Below are 20,551 nucleotides of genomic sequence, written 5' to 3'. Positions count from 1 at the left end.
TAAATGCGTTTCTACCAGGGCCACAATATGAGGATGATATCGCCTGATCTGGGAGAACACTTTAATTTTCTTTCGGGGTGATTTAATACCCCGTATATTCCAAGTCATGCATATCAATTTAGACTCCATATTCATTCCTTAATCTATGACATATAATGATGGTCGAGAGAGGTCTACAGATTACGCATAGATAACCATAACAGCTCTGGAGGCGACTTTTACCTAAATACTCATTAAGGCTAGTTAAACTTAACAAAAAAAGAAAACTTAACAAGAACTGAACAAACCAGGAGCATTGTTTATCGCTCCCATCTTCAGATAAACCTGGGGATACCCCCGCTGACTCCAGCGTCCGGTATTGTTGGTGTTTGGAACGCTCGCAGAGAGAGCTCCAATTTCAGAAATTTAAAGAGATATTAGTTAGTCGGAAACTTTTCAGGGTTCCGTTGCATTAGACTTCCCACGGGATCGCAGCCAGTCTTCTGCCTCCGATGGGTCAGTGAAGAATAAGGAGGAACCATTGCAGACCACCCGGAGACGTGCTGGATAGATCATGGAGTAGACAATATTCTTATCTCTGAGTTGTTTTTTGACATCCATAAATCTTGCCCGCTGTTTCTGAAGTTCGACGGAGAAGTCTGGGAAAATCGAGATTGTGGCACCATTAAACTTGATGGGACTCTTTTGTCTCGCCAGTCGCAGAATAGCATCTCTGTCCTTGCAATTAAGGATGCGTGCCAGGAACGGTCTAGGTGGGGTCCCAGGAGGAAGGGATCTTGTAGGGACTCTATGGGCTCTTTCCACCGAGAACATTGGGGAGAATGTATCTCCCAAAGAGGATTTGAGCCAGTCTTCCAGAAATTTTTCAGGTTGCTGGCCTTCTGAGCGCTCCGGCAGACCAATAATGCGAATATTGTTTCGACGTAGTCTGTTTTCCAAATCGTCTGCCTTTTGTCTCCAGGCGTTTATGGACCCAGCAACTTTCGCTAGTTTTGCCTCCATAGGTTTAATAGTGTCCTCCACCTGAGACACCCTTGTTTCAACTTCTGTTATACGTCCCTTCATGGTCTGCATGTCTTGTCTTAGACGTCCCACCTCCGTGTGGACATCTTCTATTTTTTCAGAAAGAGATGTCCTAGTTAGAGATATAGCTTGCATTAATTGCTCAGATGCTTGTTTAAGAGTCAAATCATCTTGCTCACTCTCATCAACACTATCAGAGAGACGGATTTTCCCACGTTGAGCTTGTGAGGAACTATTTCTAAGAGATCTTGCACCATCTGAGGTATCACTTCTAGCGAATTCCTTTAGCCTGTCAGCTGCAGTTGTATTCTTTGGACGGTGCATGGTTAATAATTGTGTGGTCCAACAAAGTAATAAAGTTAGATCTGCAGAGTGATATATGGTCACACCAAGGTTGAGTGTGATGTGTATCCCGGCTGGGCACCCCTATAGTCAGGAGGTGTACTGCTGTATAATCAGGGGGCACAGGCTGCCAATATGGTGGAAACCCCTGTTACAGGGGAAGTTCTTTTGCAGCGACGGCAGCAGAGGGGGGGCCCAATAGAAGTGCAGCCGACTGTGCTGTGATTAATAGGGGAGCGTGGGGCTCAGTCTTTCAGAGCACTCACCACGGTTCCCCTTAATATGTGTCTAGCAGGTTAAGCGCTCACTTCCCAGCCACGCTGCGGTGACAATGAGCCGCACCGCGCCTCCTACTGCAGGAGCGCGCGCTTCAGTAGTGACTGCCGCCCACACAGCCGCCGCCGCCAACGCAAGTCTCTCTGTCCCTCCGTCAGGCCCGGGTCCCGCAGCTCTCACCCGCAGGTGCCAGGTACCATCCGGGGGCTAAGGGGGGTTCCAGCCACAGCCTCAGTCAGCCTCGCGCCGTCTGCCCGCAGAGCGTCTTCCCAAGAAAATGGCCGTCGTCACACGTGGAGCTCACCGCTCCGCTAGATATATTCTCTCCTCCGGCTCCCTCCAGACATCGTTGTAGTACCCTCCGGGGGTCGGCAGCCTCCAAGTCTCCAGGAGCCTCAGCAGAGGCAAATTATGTATTTAGAAGGGGTCTTAAATGCAGGATATATGCAGGATTCTAGGAGCTCTCCCAATATGCGTTCTTCCTCGCTCACTCCATAGCCACGCCCCCATCAACATGTATCTTACCATCAGGACTTTATTGTCCTACTAAACATATAGGAAGTAGAAAGGCAGCGCTCTCCGTTTCCTTTGTGGTTAACAGTCCTTTATTTGAACTCCTATGGACATCCATTAAGCGATGCAGCAGTATGGGGAGGGAGACATGCGGGGAGACAGGTGGCAACGGCCGTTTCGCGCTTCTACGTGATTGGACCCGTTGAAGCGCTATCCAAGCACGAAACGGCCATTGTGCACCTCTCTCCCGCATGTCTCCCTCCACATACTGCCGCACCGCTTAATGGAGGAGTTAAAACAATAGGACTTTTAACCACAAAGGAAACAGTGAGTGCACTGGTGCCTGTCCATTCCTTATCTCCATATTCTCTTTATTTTCTTACTATTTGCGGTGCTACTGCTTTACGTTCAGGGACGGTTATCTATCATTACCACTGTTCTAACATATGCAAAAAGACGCAATCTAGCTCACTCACTTATGATCTGAGGTGCCCGGAAACTAGCAAAATAAAATCTTCAGGCTTCATTTCGATTTTCACTCTTAACTCCAGTAAAGGCAGGCCTACAAGACCCCCTATACATGAGCTGCCATGTTTTAGGCCTCATGGGGCCTGTAAACCTGTGAGATGCGCAGGTGGCTGGTAATAAAACCTAATGCTGTGATAATCGAAAAACGCTATGTGAGCAGATTTATGGAGCAGCTGTGAATGTCTCATGATAAACTATGAATGAAGAGCAGAGGATTATTAGCGTCAATGTAAATGGATAAACATCTAGATAGAAAAAAAATCTGAAAAATGCAACTGCACAAGAGTAGAACAAAATAAATAGTCACTGTTATTCAAACAAATGTTGCATTAGTCAGTAGTGTATAAAACTTTGTAATATATTGTATCAAAGTAAGCTGCTTCTTTTATCCACTTATGAGCCACGTATTCCCTTCTTCCTGAACTCGTCATTCACTCCTGAAAGGAAACAACTCTAAGTCTTGGTCAAAGTAAGAGGGACTTCCATCTCAGTGAGGTGTCAGGTTACACCTCCTATTATACCTAATGCATGTATAGTGTAGGGGGAACAAACTGCAGCTTCAAGCTGGTGTTTACCCCCACTTCAATGCTGGATTCACAGCCACACGGCTCAGTGCTACTCTTAAACGTCTTCCATTCTGCTGCTGCCTCTGTTGGTGTGCAAGAGAGAAAGAAGAGGGGATGTCCATCTCCGTGTGCTGTGTTTGGAAGACCTATCTCAACCCACTAGTTCCAGGAGAGCTGAAAATTAGCGAGCGAGCGTGCAGAGGGGAACAAAGCATACAATGGTCAGAAATAGGCCCTGATTCGTTATTTGAGTCTTCTTAAACCATTTAGCCACTTTTTTGTTCATGGTTATTCTTTGATACACCATCAGTACCTGATCGTTGTTTACCTGCGGTGGATCTGCAATACCCAGCCGTGGCCACCATGGTTTTTTTTTTTGAAGAATACATTTTTATTGAAAGTTTACATTTTACAAATAAGGTGATAGCAAATCTCATTACAGCGCTGTATTTGCAATATGCATAAGAGAGCATGTAAACGGTTGACAAACAAACAGACAAACTAACAACAGGGTAGGAGGCAAGGGAGGGGAGGAGGGAAGCCCGAGGAAGGGGATATGTTGTGTCCAATTATCGTTAATGATTCAATCAGAATCAGGGGGATCTGGGCTGGTTAGATGAAATACAGGTGTGGCAAAGGGGGTGTGGTTGGCGTACTCTGCCCAGGCAAGCCATATTTTCTCAAATTTACCGTCTTTATCTGTAAGTATGGCAGATAATTTTTTGTTGATCATATACCAAGAAAGGCGTGTTTTAACCGCAGCTAAATCTACCGTATATACTCGAGTATAAGCCGAGATTTTCAGCCCAAATTTTTGGGCTGAAAGTGCCCCTCTCGGCTTATACTCAAGTCAAAGTGGGTGGCAGGGTCGGCGGGTGAGGGGGTGAGGGCGTTGAGGCATACTTACCTAGTCCCAGCGATCCTGGCGCTCCCCCTGCCGTCCCACGGTCTTCTGTGCTGCAGCTCTTCCCCTCTTCAGCGGTCACGTGGGACCGCTCATTAGAAAAATGAATAGGCGGCTCCACCTCCCATAGGGGGGGAGCCGCGTATTCATTTCTCTAATCAGCGGTGCCGGTGACCACTGATAGAGGAAGAGGCTGCGGCACCGAAGACCAGCTGTGACAGGCAGAGTGAGCGTCAGGATCGCTGGGACTAGGTAAGTATTTTATATTCACCTGTCCGCGTTCCAGCCGCCGGGCGTCGCTCCATCTTCCCGGCGTCTGCGCTCTGACTGTTCAGGTCAGAGGGCGCGATGACTCATATAGTGTGCGCGGCGCCCTCTGCCTGATCAGTCAGAGCAGAGACGCCGGGACCGGACGCTGGGAGCTGCAAGCAAGAAAGGTGAGTATGTGTGTTTTTTTTTTTTTTATTGCAGCAGCAGCGGCACAGATTTATGTGGAGCATCCATGGGGCACAATGAACGGTGCAGAGCACTATATGGGGCACAGATATGGGACAATAATGAACGGTGCCGAGCACAGTATCGGGCACAGCTATGGGGCAGTATGAACGGTGCAGAGCACAGTATGGGGCAGAGCTATGGGACAAAATGAACGGTGCAGAGCATATATGGGGCACAGATATAGGGCAATAATGAACGGTGCAGAGCATATATGGGGCACAGATATAGGGCAATAATGAACGGTGCAGAGCACAGTATGGGGCACAGCTATGGGACAAAATGAACGGTGCAGAGCACTATATGGGGCACAGCTATGGGGAAATATGAACGGTGCAGAGCACTATATGGGGCACAGCTATGGGGAAATATGAACGGTGCAGAGCACTATATGGCACAGCTATGGGGAAATAATGATCTATTTTTATTTTTGAAATTCACCGGTAAATGCTGCATTTCCACCCTAGGCTTACACTCGAGTCAATAAGTTTTCCCAGTTTTTTGTGGCAAAATTAGGGGGGTCGGCTTATACTCGGGTCGGCTTATACTCGAGTATATACGGTAAATTTGTTTTTTTCCATGCCAAAGCTATGGTTTGTTTGGCTGCCAGGAATATGAATGCAATGAGGGTTTGAGTGTGTTTAGGGATGTTGGGGATGCGTTTGTTCAGTAAGGCCTCCCAAGGTTTTTTTTTTTAAGGTTTATATTTGTTATAGAGTAAACCAAACGGTAGATTCTGATCCAAAATCTACGTACAATCGGGCATAGCCACAATGTATGGAACATATCTCCTGCGGAATTGCACCCTCTAAAGCAGTTTGCAGAGTAGTTGGCGACTGCCTTAGCCGCTCTGGCTGGGGTCAGGTACCATCGGGTTAACACCTTATAGTTAGTTTCCAGCATAGGGGAATTTAATATTCCTCCAGTAGAGGAGGACCAAATTTGGGACCACTCCGAATCTGTCAAGGTGGAACCAATGTCGGACTCCCGGCGAGAAGTGTATTTTAAGCAGCACCTATGAGAGGAGGAGTTGATATGCGAGTAGAGGAGAGATATAGTACCTAGAGCATGTGGATTTTGACGGCATTTTTGTTCGAAGGGAGTAAAGGAGTAGGGAGGGGTAGAATTTTTTTAGTAATGAGTTGACAAAGTTTTTAAGTTGTAGATAGGGAAATACCTCTCCAGGGGTGAAATTATATTTTTCACTCAGGACCGAGAATGGAATAATCCCGTCGACGTTAAAAAGATAGTTGACTCTGGTTATCCCTGCAGCGACCCATAAGCAAAAGTTCTTAAGGGATTCCATGCCTGGGGGAAACTGGAGATTGCCCCAAAGGGGGGAGAGGGTTAAAATGGTGAGATTAGCTGCGAGGAATGTGGCCACCATGGTTTTGACAGTTGCTATGTACTCTCAGAATTTGAGAACCTTTTTTTCTTGTAGATAAGCAAATCAATGTTCATGACCCTTGTCCAGCAGTACGTCAGTAGTCCGTGGCCATGAGAAAGGAGTCCTGTGAGCTGCATCTTATATGTGGGCATACCTACTGCTCCTTCTGATTAGTAGGCCTGGCACGACATCATACATGCATCGCACCACAACAATCACGTTGCTTAAGGCCTACAAATCAGAGAAGATGCTAGGGATTCCCGGAAGTAGTATGCGGTTCGCAGGGTGTCCTGTCTGCGGCCACAGAATATTGATGCTGACTTTGGACCATGGTCCTGAAAGTGTACTTTTTCTAGTTTTTTTATTTATTTTTTTACTTATACACCATCTAAACGAAAAACTCAACAAATATAAAAAATATAAAACAAACAAAAAAAACAAAACACCAAAGCGCTAAGTAATATAACAAAGAGAAGCAAATAAATTGTATAGTACGCTTAACCCCTTTCTGACATTGGACGTACTATTCCGTCCATGTGAGGTGGGCCCTAATTCCCAAGGACAGAATAGTACGTTCAGCGCGATCGGCCGCGCTCACGGGGGGAGCGCGGCCGGGTGTCAGCTGACTATCGCAGCTGACATCCGGCACTATATGCCAGGAGTGGTCACGGACCGTCCCCGGCGATCAAACATGGCCGCGGGGGTTCCGGCGGTATAGGGAAGCATCGCGCAGGGAGGGGGCTCCCTGCTGGCTTCCCTGAGACCCCTGGAGCAACGCGAAGTAATCGCGTTGCTCTGAGGGTCTCTTGCCTCCTCCTACCTGCAGCAGGCCCAGATCCAAGATGGCCGCGGCATCCGGGTCCTGCAGGGAGGTGGCTTCACTGCTCCTGCTCAGAGCAGGCGCCGGGAAGCCAGGAGAAGTGCACGTCAGATCGCTGATCTGACACAGTGCACAGCAAAGTGTCAGATCAGCGATCTCACACTATAACATGATGCCCCCCTGGGGCATTGTTATAGTGTAAAAAAAAAAATTCACATGTGTAAAAAAAATCCCCCCCCCCCCCCCCAAAAAAAAAAAAAAAAAAAAAAAAATATATATATATATATATATATTTTGTTCCTATAAATACATTTCTTTATCTAAATAAAAAAACAAACAATAAAAGTACATATATTTAGTATCGCCGCGTCCGTAACGACCCCACCTATAAAATTATATCACTAGTTAACCCCTTCAGTGAACACCGTAAAAAAAGAGGCAAAAAACAACTTTCTCATACCGCCAAACAAAAAGTGGAATAACACGCGATCAAAAAGACAGATATAAATAACCATGGTACCGCTGAAAACGTCATCTTGTCCCGCAAAAAACAAGCCGCCATACAGCATCATCAGCGAAAAAATAAAAAAGTTATAGTCCTCAGAATAAAGCGATGCAAAAATAAAAACTATTTTATAGAAAGAATAATTATCGTATAAACGCGCCAAAACATAAAAAAAATATAAATGAGGTATTGCTGTAATCATACTGTCCTGAAGAATAAAACTGCTTTCTCAATTTTACCAAACGTGGAACGGTATAAATGCCTCCCCCAAAAGAAATTCATGAATAGCTGGTTTTTGGTCATTCTGCCTCACAAAAAAATAAATAAAATAAAAATAAAAAGCGATCAAAAATGTCACGTGCCCGAAAATATTACCAATAAAAACATCAACTCGTCCTGCAAAAACAAGACCACACATGACTCTGTGGACCAAAATATGGAAAAATTATAGCTCTCAAAATGTGGTAACGCAAAAAATATTTTTTGCAATAAAAAGCGTCTTTCAGTGTGTGACGGCTGCCAATCATAAAAATCCGCTAAAAAACCCGCTATAAAAGTAAATCAAACTCCCCTTCATCACCCCCTTAGTTAGGAAAAAATTAAAATTTTTTATTTATTTCCATTTTCCCATTAGGGTTAGGGCTAGGGTTAGGGCTGGGGCTATGGTTAAGGCTACAGTTAGGGTTGGGGCTAAAGTTAGGGTTTGGATTACATTTACGGTTGGGATTAGGGTTAGGGGTGTGACAGGGTTAGGGGTGTGTTTAGGGTTACCGTTGAGGTTAGGGGTCTGTTTGGATTATTGTTTCAGTTATAATTGGGGGTTTCCACTGTTTAGGCACATCAGGGGCTCTCCAAAAGCGACATGGCGTCCGATCTCAATTCCAGCCAATTCTGCCTTGAAAAAGTAAAACAGTGCTCCTTCCCTTCCGAGCTCTCCTGTGTGCCTAAACAGGAGTTTACCCCCACATATGGGGTATCACTGTACTCAGGACAAATTGGACAACAACTTTTGGGGTCCAATTTCTCCTGTTACCTTTGGGAAAATACAAAACTGGGGGCTAAAAAATAATTTTTGTGGGAAAAAAACAGATTTTTTATTTTCTCGGCTCTGCGTTATAAACTGTAGTGAAACACTTGGGGGTTCAAAGCTCTCACAACACATCTAGATAAGTTCCTTGGGGGGTCTAGTTCCAATATGGGGTCACTTGTGGGGGTTTCTACTGTTTAGGTATATTAGGGGCTCTGCAAATGTAATGTGACGCCTGCAGACCATTCCATCTAAGTCTGCATTCCAAATGGCGCTCCTTCCCTTCCGAGCCCTTCCATGCGCCCAAACGGTGGTTCCCCCCACATATGGGGTATCAGCGTACTCAGGACAAATTGGACAACAACTTTTGGGGTCCAATTTCTTCTCTTACCCTTGGGAAAATAAAAAATTGGTGGCGAAAAGATCATTTTTGTAAAAAAATATGATTTTTTATTTTTACGGCTCTGCATTATAAACTTCTGTGAAGCACTTGGTGGGTCAAAGTGCTCACCAAACCTAGATAAGTTCCTTAGGGGGTCTACGTTCCAAAATGGTGTCACTTGTAAGAGGTTTTAATGTTTAGGCACATCAGGGGCTCTCCAAACGCAACATGGCGTCCCATCTCAATTCCTGTCAATTTTGCATTGAAAAGTCAAATGGCGCTCCTTCGCTTCCGAGCTGTGCCAAGCGCCCAAACAGTGGTTTACCCCCACATATGGAGTATCGGCGTACTCAGGACAAATTGTACAACAACTTTTGGGTCCGTTTTCTCCTGTTACCCTTGGTAAAATAAAACAAATTGGAGCTGAATTAATTTTTTTGTGAAAAAAAAGTTAAATGTTCGTTTTTATTTAAACATTCCAAAAAATCCTGTGAAACACCTGAAGGGTTAATAAACTTCTTGAATATGGTTTTGAGCCTTTTGAGGGGTGCAGTTTTTAGAACGGTGTCACACTTGGTTATTTTCTATCATATAGACCCCTCAAAATGACTTAAAATGAGATGTGGTCCCTAAAAAGAAATGGTGTTGTAAAAATGAGAAATTGCTGGTCAACTTTTAACCCTTATAACTCCCTAACAAAAACAAAATTTTGGTTCCAAAATTGTGCTGATGTAAAGTAGACATGTGGGAAATGTTACTTATTAAGTATTTTGTGTGACATATTTCTGTGATATAATTGCATAAAAATTCAAAGTTGGAAAATTGCAAAATTTTCAAAATTTTCGCCAAATTTCCGTTTTTTTCACAAATAAATGCTGGTACTATCAAAGAAATTTTACCAATACCATGAAGTACAATATGTCACGAGAAAACAATGTCAGAATCACTGGGATCTGTTGAAGCGTTCCAGAGTTATAACCTCATAAAGGGACAGTGGCCAGAATTGTAAAAATTGGCCCGGTCCATAACGTGCAAACCACCCTTGGGGTAAAGGGGTTAAATAACTTTTTAACATTTCTTTCTTTCAGAAATCACGAAGTGGAGGTGCTATGGAAACAGGAACGGTTTCTCCGAGTGATGTAAGTGTTTAGAACTAAAATCAGAGGATCGTAGATCTGGAACAATGGTGAATCATGGTCTAGGGTACAGACACTTGACATTAGGTTGCTAGCTTGTTACTTACTGCTAGTTGTCTTCAGTTTAGTTTCCCTGTAACTTCTCTCGTTACATTAATGTCTTAAAGTCCCCGCTCTGTCTTTCAACTGTGCCACCCACATTTCTTTTCACACTTCTCATTACATATGGATAGACAGAGGCTGACCCAAAGTCCTATTGAAAATCAAAGTCACAAGGTTTGGACAGAAAACGTGAGACGACTTTACATCGGTGATTGTGGAGGCGGCAGAAGATGTAATGAGACTCTTAGTAAGGGCTTGATGAAAATAAGCAGCAAGACACAATGTTATCAGTAGTGTCTGGTTGTAATTTAACTCACGTTTTACCCTTCCTTTAGATTCTTGTTTCCAGTTATTCACCTTTATATTATGCTGCACAGAGATGTGACCGTGAATCTCTGTAGTTTTGGTCATCCGTAGTATTCATTCATCATTATGTCTACAAATGTATAGCCGTGATTTTCTGTAATGTTTAATTCTCTACCCAAGTGAGGCGGCCGTATTTCATGGTCTATATACGGACCGCTCTTCCTAGACCTATCACAGGTCTCCTGATTGGAATTAAGAATCTCATAAGTATATATGAAGCTGTTAACCGAAAAGACCCTTCCTTGACACTTGTGGTTTATTTGAAATTGTGCAGTCGTGGGGCCTTGAGAAAGCCTGTGTTCATGCGAAACGGTGTCGGCTGATACAGTCCATTTGGCGTTTAAAATAAAGCGCAAGTTTCATGAGGCCTTTAGCATGTGTTCACTTCCAATGGCTTGTGTTCCAGATCTCCTCTTCCCACTCTAATTTGAGACATAAAGTAGGACCTATTGTCATCTCTTGGTATTATTCCACTCTCTATTCTCGCAGTCCCATACCATTTTAAAAGTATACACATAGTGTGATTCTCCGCTTCTCCTCCCTTTTTGTTTGTGAGACCCATATAAACTCTTACCGTCATCTCATTGGCAATTCCCAATTTAAAGGCCCCCATACATATTAGATAAAAGTTGGCCAAAATCGTAGATTTCGGCAGGATCGGCTGACTATCTTTTGTGTAAGAAGGCTCCCTGACATCATCTGTCGGAGGAGAGAAGGATCCAGTCTGTGGAATTTCCGCAGCCAATCCGTAAGCGCTCCCTGCTTTGCGCTTTATGTGGAGGAGTTGGGAGAGCTAGCTGTCGGCTGAATTATTTCTCAGTCGATAACTATTTAATTTGTCTGGCCAGCTTTTTGAGTGTTGTGTGTGATAAGGCGAACTCTCTAAAGCTGGTCATGCACATTAGATGGCTGATGGCCATCTCTCCCATACACTGGCACACTCGTTCAGTTGAGTTCTCCTATGTTCTCTATGAGAAAGTTGCCGATGGACATCACTGCCGGCAGTTCATTATCAGAAAACTTTGCGATCAGTATCTCGAAATCAGGCATGCCTACCCAAATCAAAATCTTTTCTATCAATTGGCTTTTCCTCCGATATTAGTGTGTTGTCCGGGCACATCAATATCGATGGGTTCCGCCAACATTAGTCTAATGCCTTTGGGACCCTTAAGGTTAGCAATGCACATTAGATGGCTGTTAGCCAATTGCTTGTTCACTTTTTTTGGACCCCCAAAACATATGTACAATCAGCCCTGGTAAGAGGAGGGGATCCCAAGGCTCTGGCGGCAGCTTACCCTCCAGAGGACAGAAGAATTGGTAGTTCTAACCCAATTCCGCTAACCTCATCTCCCCCCGACATCTGCCATTAGGATAGCTTAGATGGCTGACTGGTATGGCCTATTTATTTATTTATCATATGGCTTTCATTTTTCGAATTGCTTTCAAGTTGTTCTCTTCCATAGGTCTGATTGAGCTCCTTAGACGACCTGTACATTGCTTTTAGAGGGTAATTGTTTTTTCCCAGATGCGTGCCCATGTAAATGTGCTTCTTATAGAAAGTCATATTACTTATCAACTTTCCGTGCACTGGAATCTACTAATGTAAAAGATTGCTTAGATAAAATCTCCGAAAATTGTTCATTAATGGACATTTGTCAATGCAAATGAAAGCCTTGAATTTAACCCTGCAAATTGTGCTCATAATGGCACCAACCACCACTCATTTCTTTTATACGTTAAGAGCTGTGTGACTTATTTTTGTGCAGGATTTTTTTTTTTATCCTTTCATGTAGCTTTTGTCTGATAAGGGTGGAAAAGGAACATTCTGCGTGTAGCAGTAGAGAATTGACCTTGCGAGCTTCCACTTAATGCTCCTCTGGCGATACACAGTTTACATTCATTTTGAGTTCTCCGCTATGCAGCGTCATATATGAATCGTGTCAGATTTGTATTAAAGGTATTAAATGTTAGAAACCAAATCCGAATCCTCATTACGGCATACAGTAGTGTGATAACCTTTGTCATTTCTCATTGTTTTTTGTAGTTCATAAAATGTATTATACCATTTGGTGCACGCGCCATTTATGATTTGTACCTGGCCATTAATAATTTTTTAGCTATTAATGTAAATCTCATTTTGGGAAGATAATCGCTATTCATTGTTAGCAAAGTCTACGTTTTTTGTGTTTCCCACCCTCCACCCCTGTGATGTTTGCTGCCTTACACCTTTTCTTGCTGCCTTTCTTCTGGAAATGTTTGATCTTCTGTTCTAGTGGCATCTGATGTGAGCATTATTGAGCAAGCCTCTCACACAACAGATCCACACAATACATAAATTTAGGTTAGATTTTTAAAAGGTTCTTTAAGCCAAAATTGGCTGTCCAAACATATCCTAATTGAGGAGAGATAATCCGCAAACTGAAGGATCAGATTATAGTATGGTATAGTATAGTATAGTATAGTATGTGCACACGTAGTTTTGAGCTCTGCGTTTTTTTTCCGTAGCGGATTTGATAAATCCGCGGGTAAAAAACACTGCTTTTGCCTGCGGATTTACTGTGGATTTTGTGCGGATTCCGCAGCGGTTTACACCTGCTCCATAATAGGAATCCACAGGTGTAAAACCGCAGGTGGAATTGACATGCTGTGGAATGTAACGTTTCCGCACGTTTTTTTTCCGCAGCATGGGCACAGCACAGCGGTTTCTGTTTTCCATAGGTTTACATGGTACTTTAAACTCATGGAAAACTGCTGCGGATCCGCAGCAAAATCCGCAACGTGTGCACATAGCTTTAGGGTATGTGTCCACGTTCAGGATTGCATCAGGATTTGGTCAGGATTTTTCATCAGTATTTGTAAGCCAAAACCAGGAGTGGAACAATTAGAGGAAAAGTATAATAGAAACATATGCACCACTTCTGCCTTTATCACCCACTCCTGGTTTTGGCTACAAATACTGATGGAAAATCCTGACCAAATCCTGATGCAATCCTGAACGTGGACACATAGCTTTAGGGTTGTATAGTATACTTGCCGGCTTCTGGCATTAAATGGCCATCAATTGGCTAAATGTTTGTTGATTGGCAGCCGTTTAATAGCCTGTTTAGACCAGCCGACCACATTTCTCATGTATACAGAATGATAGCTAATAAAAAAAAAAGGTAAATAAGATTGGTCATGTTGAATTTCCAAAGCTGTGATACCTTTGTTCTGGCAGGAGTCAAGCCAAGATATCTATCAAGGGTTTACTTTGTTTTCCCCATAAAAAATACATGTTACCTGGTGTCTGAATGCCAAAAAGTTTATTATCACTACATAAATGTATGATTGGTACAGGACCCCACTCATGGATCCTGTTTCCATCTCAAAAATGGTGTCCAGATGTGAATTGCTGGTGGAGAGGTGGTTGGAGTCTCGACAGCAGCGTAACAAGGCCTTGTTCTCGAGATAGATGCAGGTTTCATGTGCCATAAATGTACCAGATGGGAACATCCCTTTTAGTTTGCAATTTAACAGCACAGTTATTCAATAGTTAGAGATCCTTCATGTTAATGGTCTTTCTAGAACTATTACTAAATGATAGGTTGACTTCCCAAAAGTACGACATATTTCTTGGCAATGGTGGTGATCCCAGCCAAGGAGCGGCTATGCAATCCATTTCATAAACTGTATACAGTGCACGCGCGAGCCAATAAATTCCAGTAATTGAGGTTACAAAACATAAACTCTGCGGACGCATAAATGAGCCCTTATCTATCACTCTCGCAATGGGCACTTTCACCATCACACCATCATACTGCCACAAATCCAATAATGTGTTATATGTTATGCAGCGGAAAAAGCCACGCTGAGCTGCTGAAACCTGTCCAGAATAGCAAACAAGAGCGGACTTGTTTAGGCAATTTAGTAGCGTGCGGAGGGGAATGCTGCACTTCGGTGAGAGGCAATATGCAGCAATCTGCTCCTCTAATAGAGGCTACCATTGAGGACCGCTAGACTACAATGTTAGGCTATTAGCGGGCAGTGTTTTCTGTGCTTAGCCGTGAAGATCTTTGTAATAGAGAGTGCTCTACCGTATTTGCAGGGCTGTCAAACTCTTGCCTTATTGTAATGGCATCCTCCAACTTTTTTTTTTTTTTTTTCAGCCAGTAAATGGCTGAAAATTTATGGTACTGTAATTGTTTTTTTTTTGCCTCTACTGTAGTCAAAATAATTTCTCTTGTGTTTTCTTTGCCTGGGGTGCTAATGTCTGCCGTTCCCCCTCCTCTAGAGCTCCCAGTATGTGCAGTGTGTTGCTGGATGCCTTCAGCTGATGCTGAGGGTTAATGAGTATCGCTTCGCGTGGGTAGAAGCAGATGGTGTCACCTGGTAAGGCTCCTTACAAACCATAATCATAAATGCTGAGAAGCTTTGAGAAGACAATTGCTGTCGCCATGGATTTGACTGCAGCTTGGGGAAACGAGTAATATGATTATTGAAATATATGAAGTTCAAAAAGTACAGGATGCATGTGTGGTTTAGACAGAGCGAAACTTCTGAAGTGTGGGATGGTAGACGAGGTAGGTGCACATCACAGGAAATTAGATGTTTATGTGGACAGATTGCAAGGAGTCGGAAATGTACTTGCATAATACAATGTGATAAGGTTTGAACATGTTATAGAAGTTCTATCAATATGATAGGGGATAACTTCCGAGGGGTCAGACCACTGGGACCACCACCCATCCTGAGAGTAGGGTTCTGCAGAGCTCTGTCTGAATGGAGCTGGGATTGAGCATGAGCTCAGTAGATAGAAAGTTATCCCCTATCCCATCTCTTAATAGGGATAACTTCCTACGGGTCAGATCACTGGGACCACCACCCATCCTGAGAGAGGAGCTCTACAGAGCTGTCTGAACGGAGCTGGGATTGAGCATGAGCTCAGTAGATAGAAAGTTATCCCCTATCCCATCTCTTAATAGGGATAACTTCCTACGGGTCAGATCACTGGGACCACCACCCATCCTGAGAGTAGGGTTCTCCAGAGCTCTGTCTGAATGGAGCTGGGATTGAGCATAAGCTCAGTAGATAGAAAGTTATCCCCTATCCCATGTCTTAATGAATAGGGATAACTTCCTAGGGTTCAGACCACTGGGACCACCACCCATCCTGAGAAAGGAGCTCTACAGAGCTGTCTGAATGGAGCTGGCGTTGAGCATGAGCTCAGTAAATAGGAAATTATCCCTTATCCCATCTCTAATGAATAGGGGATAACTTCTAGACTTGCCACAAGCCCTTTAACTGGAACACCATTACAGGATCATCCTATTAGTGTGTGCCTCTGCCTGTGTGTGTATCAGTCCTATCGCTAAAACCACCCTCCTAATTTTGTGTAGGTCCTTATACCACTACAAAAGCTTGGTCCCGTTGAGGCGTTACTTCTAGAAGAGTCTTCTGGTATCTGGCACCAGGATGTTAACAGCAGATCCTTTCAGTCTTCTCAGACTTAGATCTCTCAGGAAAAAATACACTGCTTTTATGCATTTTGTCACAGGGTTACTGCCTTATACCCAAAAGCTGTATTCAGATCTGATCCTTGACATATCTATTCATTGTAATGAGGCAAGAGGAGTTCAAGGAGTCACCTTTTTTTCTGTTGTTTTTTTTTACCGGACACAATAGTGTGATAGACTAGAGGTGGGAGAATGGATTTGCAGGCTCATCGGCCAGGTCTGTGACCGCCTGCGGACGGCGGATCTCCTCTTACCTTATGGCATTCCGACTCTTCTTTTGTTTATGGGGCAGCATCACATTTCGGCCGCCCAGCTAATCAAGAGAAGAACTTGGAGTGCTGGGAGATAGGAGGAGCAATCTCATATTACTGACCTGGCCGATGGGCTAGAGGCCTGCAAATCGATTCTCCCATCTCTACTAAACTCCTTAATTATTTGGGTCTTTACTTACAGTCATATTAATGTACTGAATGTATCTCACTTTTTTATCTTTCAGCATAATGTCCGTCCTGAGCAACAAATGTGGATTCCAGCTTCAGTATCAAATGATCTTCTCAATCTGGCTACTTGCCTTCAGTCCACAAATGTGTGAATATCTCCGAAGGTATAACATTGTGCCAGTATTGTCTGATATCCTCCAAGAGTCGGTCAAAGAGAAAGTGACAAGGATCATCCTTGCAGCTTTCAAGGTAAGTCACTCAATCTAAGGAGTACACCTCTGAGGGCCTGTCACTACTCCAGACATGGCCATTTCAGTACATACTTGTATCCTCTATAACTCAACAATTCTGGGTAATTTTGCCCTAGAATTCTGTAAGATTTTTTTTTCCACAATTCTTTCTTCTATAAATGTACGGATGGATGAACAGATGAGTTTTACTGTTTGGGGATGTGTCTCTACTCACTCTGAGGCTGGTTTCACACGTCCCGTTTTTTATTTATGTCTCAGGCGGCAGCTGATGAATGCTCCCATCTGTAATTACTCTCACTGTAATTAGCGGCAGCAGATGTAGGCTGATGGGAGTAATAGTGTCATCAGCTGCCGCCTGCTCTCGCTGTTATCAGTTGAATACTACACTCCACATTCTCCTCTGATTGCGGCAGAGCAGGGCGGAACGATGAGAGTGGTCTTCAGCACCCGGCGCCGGGTAACAGCACTAACTGTACCGCTGCTTCCCTGGTGCCGTATGTGTGGTACTAATGACACACCGATGTCATCAATTTGCACGTGTGTGGGATGTTTTATAGCCCGTGCTGTTGTTAAAAAATGGACTTGTCAGCGTATCTTGCCCAGGGACACGCGGTCCGTAGAAACACACTTACGTTTGTAAGTGTCTCCGGTAGAGATGAGTGAATTTTCTTGGGTTCCTTCTTATTCAGAAAGCTAAAGCGCTTGCCGAATAAGCTGCAGAGGGAACCCAGCTTCCTGGATTGCACCGGCCGATCAGTGCCGCAGCTGCATGTGTCGCGGCTGTCTCACCGTCACGACATATGCATGGAGAGCCTGTTTGTTGGGCTCTCCAGCTGATCGAGAAAGTTTGCTGCCCAGCATGTAAAACACAATCCCTCCAGAAAGGAAGAGATGAGAGTCAGGGAAAGATGGAGATAATAATGAGATGAGGGGCATGTTATCTGTCATATTCGGCATGTCACAGTGGGGGCGATTACCGGGTTTTTCAAATACTGAATGTGGTGGTAAACTGTATTTTCCATCGGCCTTGATCCCAATGAATGATCTACATATTTGCACTTCTGTTATGGGGCTATATATGTGTATTCTTGGAATAAAACCTCTCGCTTAATGCTGAAGCAGATATGTTTTCACCGGTAATGTAAAGCTCTAGTATTGAAATTCATAATAATCCCGCCAAATGATGCTGTCATACCGCAGTCAATTCTCCTGATGCAGGATGCTCTAAAGGATTTGTTGTCACTATGGCAACAGCACTTTATTCAGAAAAAAAAAAAAATTGTAGAGAGTCAAGATTTAAGGCACAATGGCAGATGTTAGTTATCCTCTCACTACTATGCACACAGGCATTAGAGACAAGCACTGGATTATGGTGGCTGTACTAGAAAAACCAAGGCTGAACGCGGGAGTTGTTCTTTCCATGTATGTGCGATGGGCAACGTAATATAAAGCATAGATGAAAGGGGCTAGGACACAATGGCACTAAAATCAGGTTATATATGCACAGTGAAATTGTTTTACCCATTAGCTCTGGAAAAGAAGCATGTAAGAGCCACTTCAAAGACAAAATAGTTCAGGTTGTAGTGGAGCAAAAAATCTGAAAAAAAAAAAAATGAATAAATTCAACCCTTTAGTGAAAGGGGTAATTAAAAAAAAAAAAAAAAAAAAAATCTGACATATTTCACTTTATGTAATAATAACTCTGGAATGCTTCCACATATCCCATTGATTTTGAGATTGTTTTTTTTTTGTGACACATCATACCTTATGATAATGTGTTGATATGCTTTGCTTTAGTTTATGAAAATATTAGAAATTTTATAGAAATTAGCAGTTTTCAAACTTTGAATCCAGATAGTCATACCAGACAAAAACATTAATAAATAACCTTTCCGACATGTCGGCTTTACATCAGCGCCATTTGTAAAATGTTGTTTTATTTTGTTCGCATTTTAAAAGGTTTGAAAATGTAGCAGTCATTTTTTTTTTTTTTTCAAGGACATTTACAAAACATATTTTTACAGGGCAAAAAAGGGGAGAAGCCAGCGCAGCCTAAGGTTAAGACGCAATACATAAAGTGCAAATGCACATATTAATCTCTAACTGTATTATCAAAATGAGACATTTAGCAAACGATCAATTCTTTGAGCTACCCCGCCTCTTCACGGCAATCTCATATTGGGGCAGTCCTACACTACGTTTTTTATATTCGCTGTGCCATAAAGGCCTCCTAAATGAACTAAAAGCAAGACCACATTAAATGCAAGCTGTACCTGGAGCATTACTGAGTCACCCCCATGGCGCCAGAGTAGGCAAGCGAGGATAAAGGTTGACCAGGTCCAGACAGACATTTCAGATCCAACCTCCACACTGCCCATCCAGAACCACAGATGAAGAGTGAGACAGGCTGAGGCACAGGTGCATAATTAAACAGAGCCTAAGGCAGGGCAGGGCTGCTGTGTGTGTGTACAGCAGCCTATCAATCACAGAAACACAGAAAGAATGGCGCACATAACCCAGCGTGCGCGGCAACAGTGGTGGTCAGCCACTTACCAATAACACAGCAAAAAAGGGGAGGATAAAGGTTGACTAGGTCCAGACAGACATTTCGGATCCAACTGTTGCCGTGCGCCGCGCCTGGTTATGTGCGCCATTCTTTCTGTGTCTCAGTGATTGATAGGCTGCTGTCCACACACAGCAGCCCTGCCCTGCCTCAGGCTTTGTTTAATTATGCACCTGTGCCTCAGCCTGTCTCTTTATCTGTGGTTCTGGATGGGCAGTGTGGAGGTTGGATCCGAAATGTCTGTCTGGACCTGGTCAACCTTTATCCTCGCTTGCCTACTCTGGCGCCATGGGGGTGACTCAGTAATGCTCCAGGTACAGCATGCTTTTAATGTGGTCTTGCATTTAGTTCATTTAGGAGGCACAGCGAATATAAAAAACGTAGTGTAGGACTGCCCCAATATGAGATTGCCGTGAAGAGGCGGGGTGGCTCAAAGAATTGATCAATTGTTTGCTAAATGTCTCATTTTGAAAATACAGTTAGAAATTAATATGTGCATTTGCACTTTATGTATTGCGTCTTAACCTTAGGCTGCGCTGGCTTCTCCCCTTTTTTGCTATATTTTTACAGGGACCTGTTCAGTTTTGAAGTGACTTTGGGGGTCCTACGTATTGTTTTCTATCTCCGGTCAGTAACAAATTATCAAAGTGTAGGAATGAATGGTAAAAGCCAGTTTTTGTTAGGTACGTCACCCTTTTCCCATCATTTAGGCCCTGTTGACAGTCCAATACGCCAAGCGCTCAGGGACAACAAACACAAGGGGCACCCAGCAAATGTATAGAAAAGTGTAGTCTGCTGCCCACAGCACAAGAGCTGGAAATGCTCCTAGCGGCTCATCGGTATAACATTTAAATGTTAGATTTCTTTAACTTAATGTGCACACGTCAGGATTTCTTGCAGAAATTTCCTGAACAAAGCCGGACATTTTCTGCAAGAAATCCGCATGCGTTTTTTTCCCGCAGTTTTTTTTTCTTCACGTTTTTCTCGTTTTTTGTGGGGGGGTTTTTCGGAGCTTCCCAATGCATTAAATAGCGGCAAAAACGCAAAAAATCTGCAAAATTACGGTAATGAATATGCTGCGTTTTTTACCGCGATGCATTTTTTTCATGGAAAAAAAACGCATCATGTGCACAAAAATTGCAGAATGCATTAAAAATGATGGGATGCTTATGTATGCGTTTTTTAAGCGTTTTTTTCCCGCTGAAAACGGCTGAAAATACGCAAAAAATCCTGAACGTGTGCACATAGCCTAAAATGGCAAAATGATACTCTACAACCAAGGTAAGGATTTACCCAGCATGATGGCGTCTTTACATACCTGTCAGTAGTGAGAGGTATAACATCCTGATGACAGCTTCCCTATATCCTTAACAGTTTATTCTATACTTTTGTTTTTTTTTTTCAATTTAAAATTTATAGTCTTTATGCCCATT

The 20,551-nt window shown here is 43.3% G+C and overlaps 1 protein-coding gene across 3 annotated transcripts in view; it reads left to right on the top strand.

The window, feature by feature from the left end:
• The window catches only part of ATP6V1H (ATPase H+ transporting V1 subunit H), a 235,209-nt gene that overhangs the window by 72,238 nt on the left and 142,420 nt on the right, over positions 1 to 20,551 (top strand). For all 3 annotated transcript variants that reach the window (XM_069731341.1, XM_069731342.1, XM_069731344.1), the window contains exons 8-10: positions 9,857 to 9,907; positions 14,643 to 14,740; positions 16,361 to 16,553. In XM_069731341.1, the coding sequence (XP_069587442.1) occupies positions 9,857 to 9,907; positions 14,643 to 14,740; positions 16,361 to 16,553 (342 nt within the window). The remainder of the gene's footprint in view (positions 1 to 9,856; positions 9,908 to 14,642; positions 14,741 to 16,360; positions 16,554 to 20,551) is intronic.

Source organism: Ranitomeya imitator, chromosome 6 (genome assembly GCF_032444005.1).
Source record: "Ranitomeya imitator isolate aRanImi1 chromosome 6, aRanImi1.pri, whole genome shotgun sequence".
Taxonomy (NCBI): Eukaryota; Metazoa; Chordata; class Amphibia; order Anura; family Dendrobatidae; genus Ranitomeya; species Ranitomeya imitator.
This window is presented reverse-complemented; position numbering and strand designations above follow the sequence as displayed.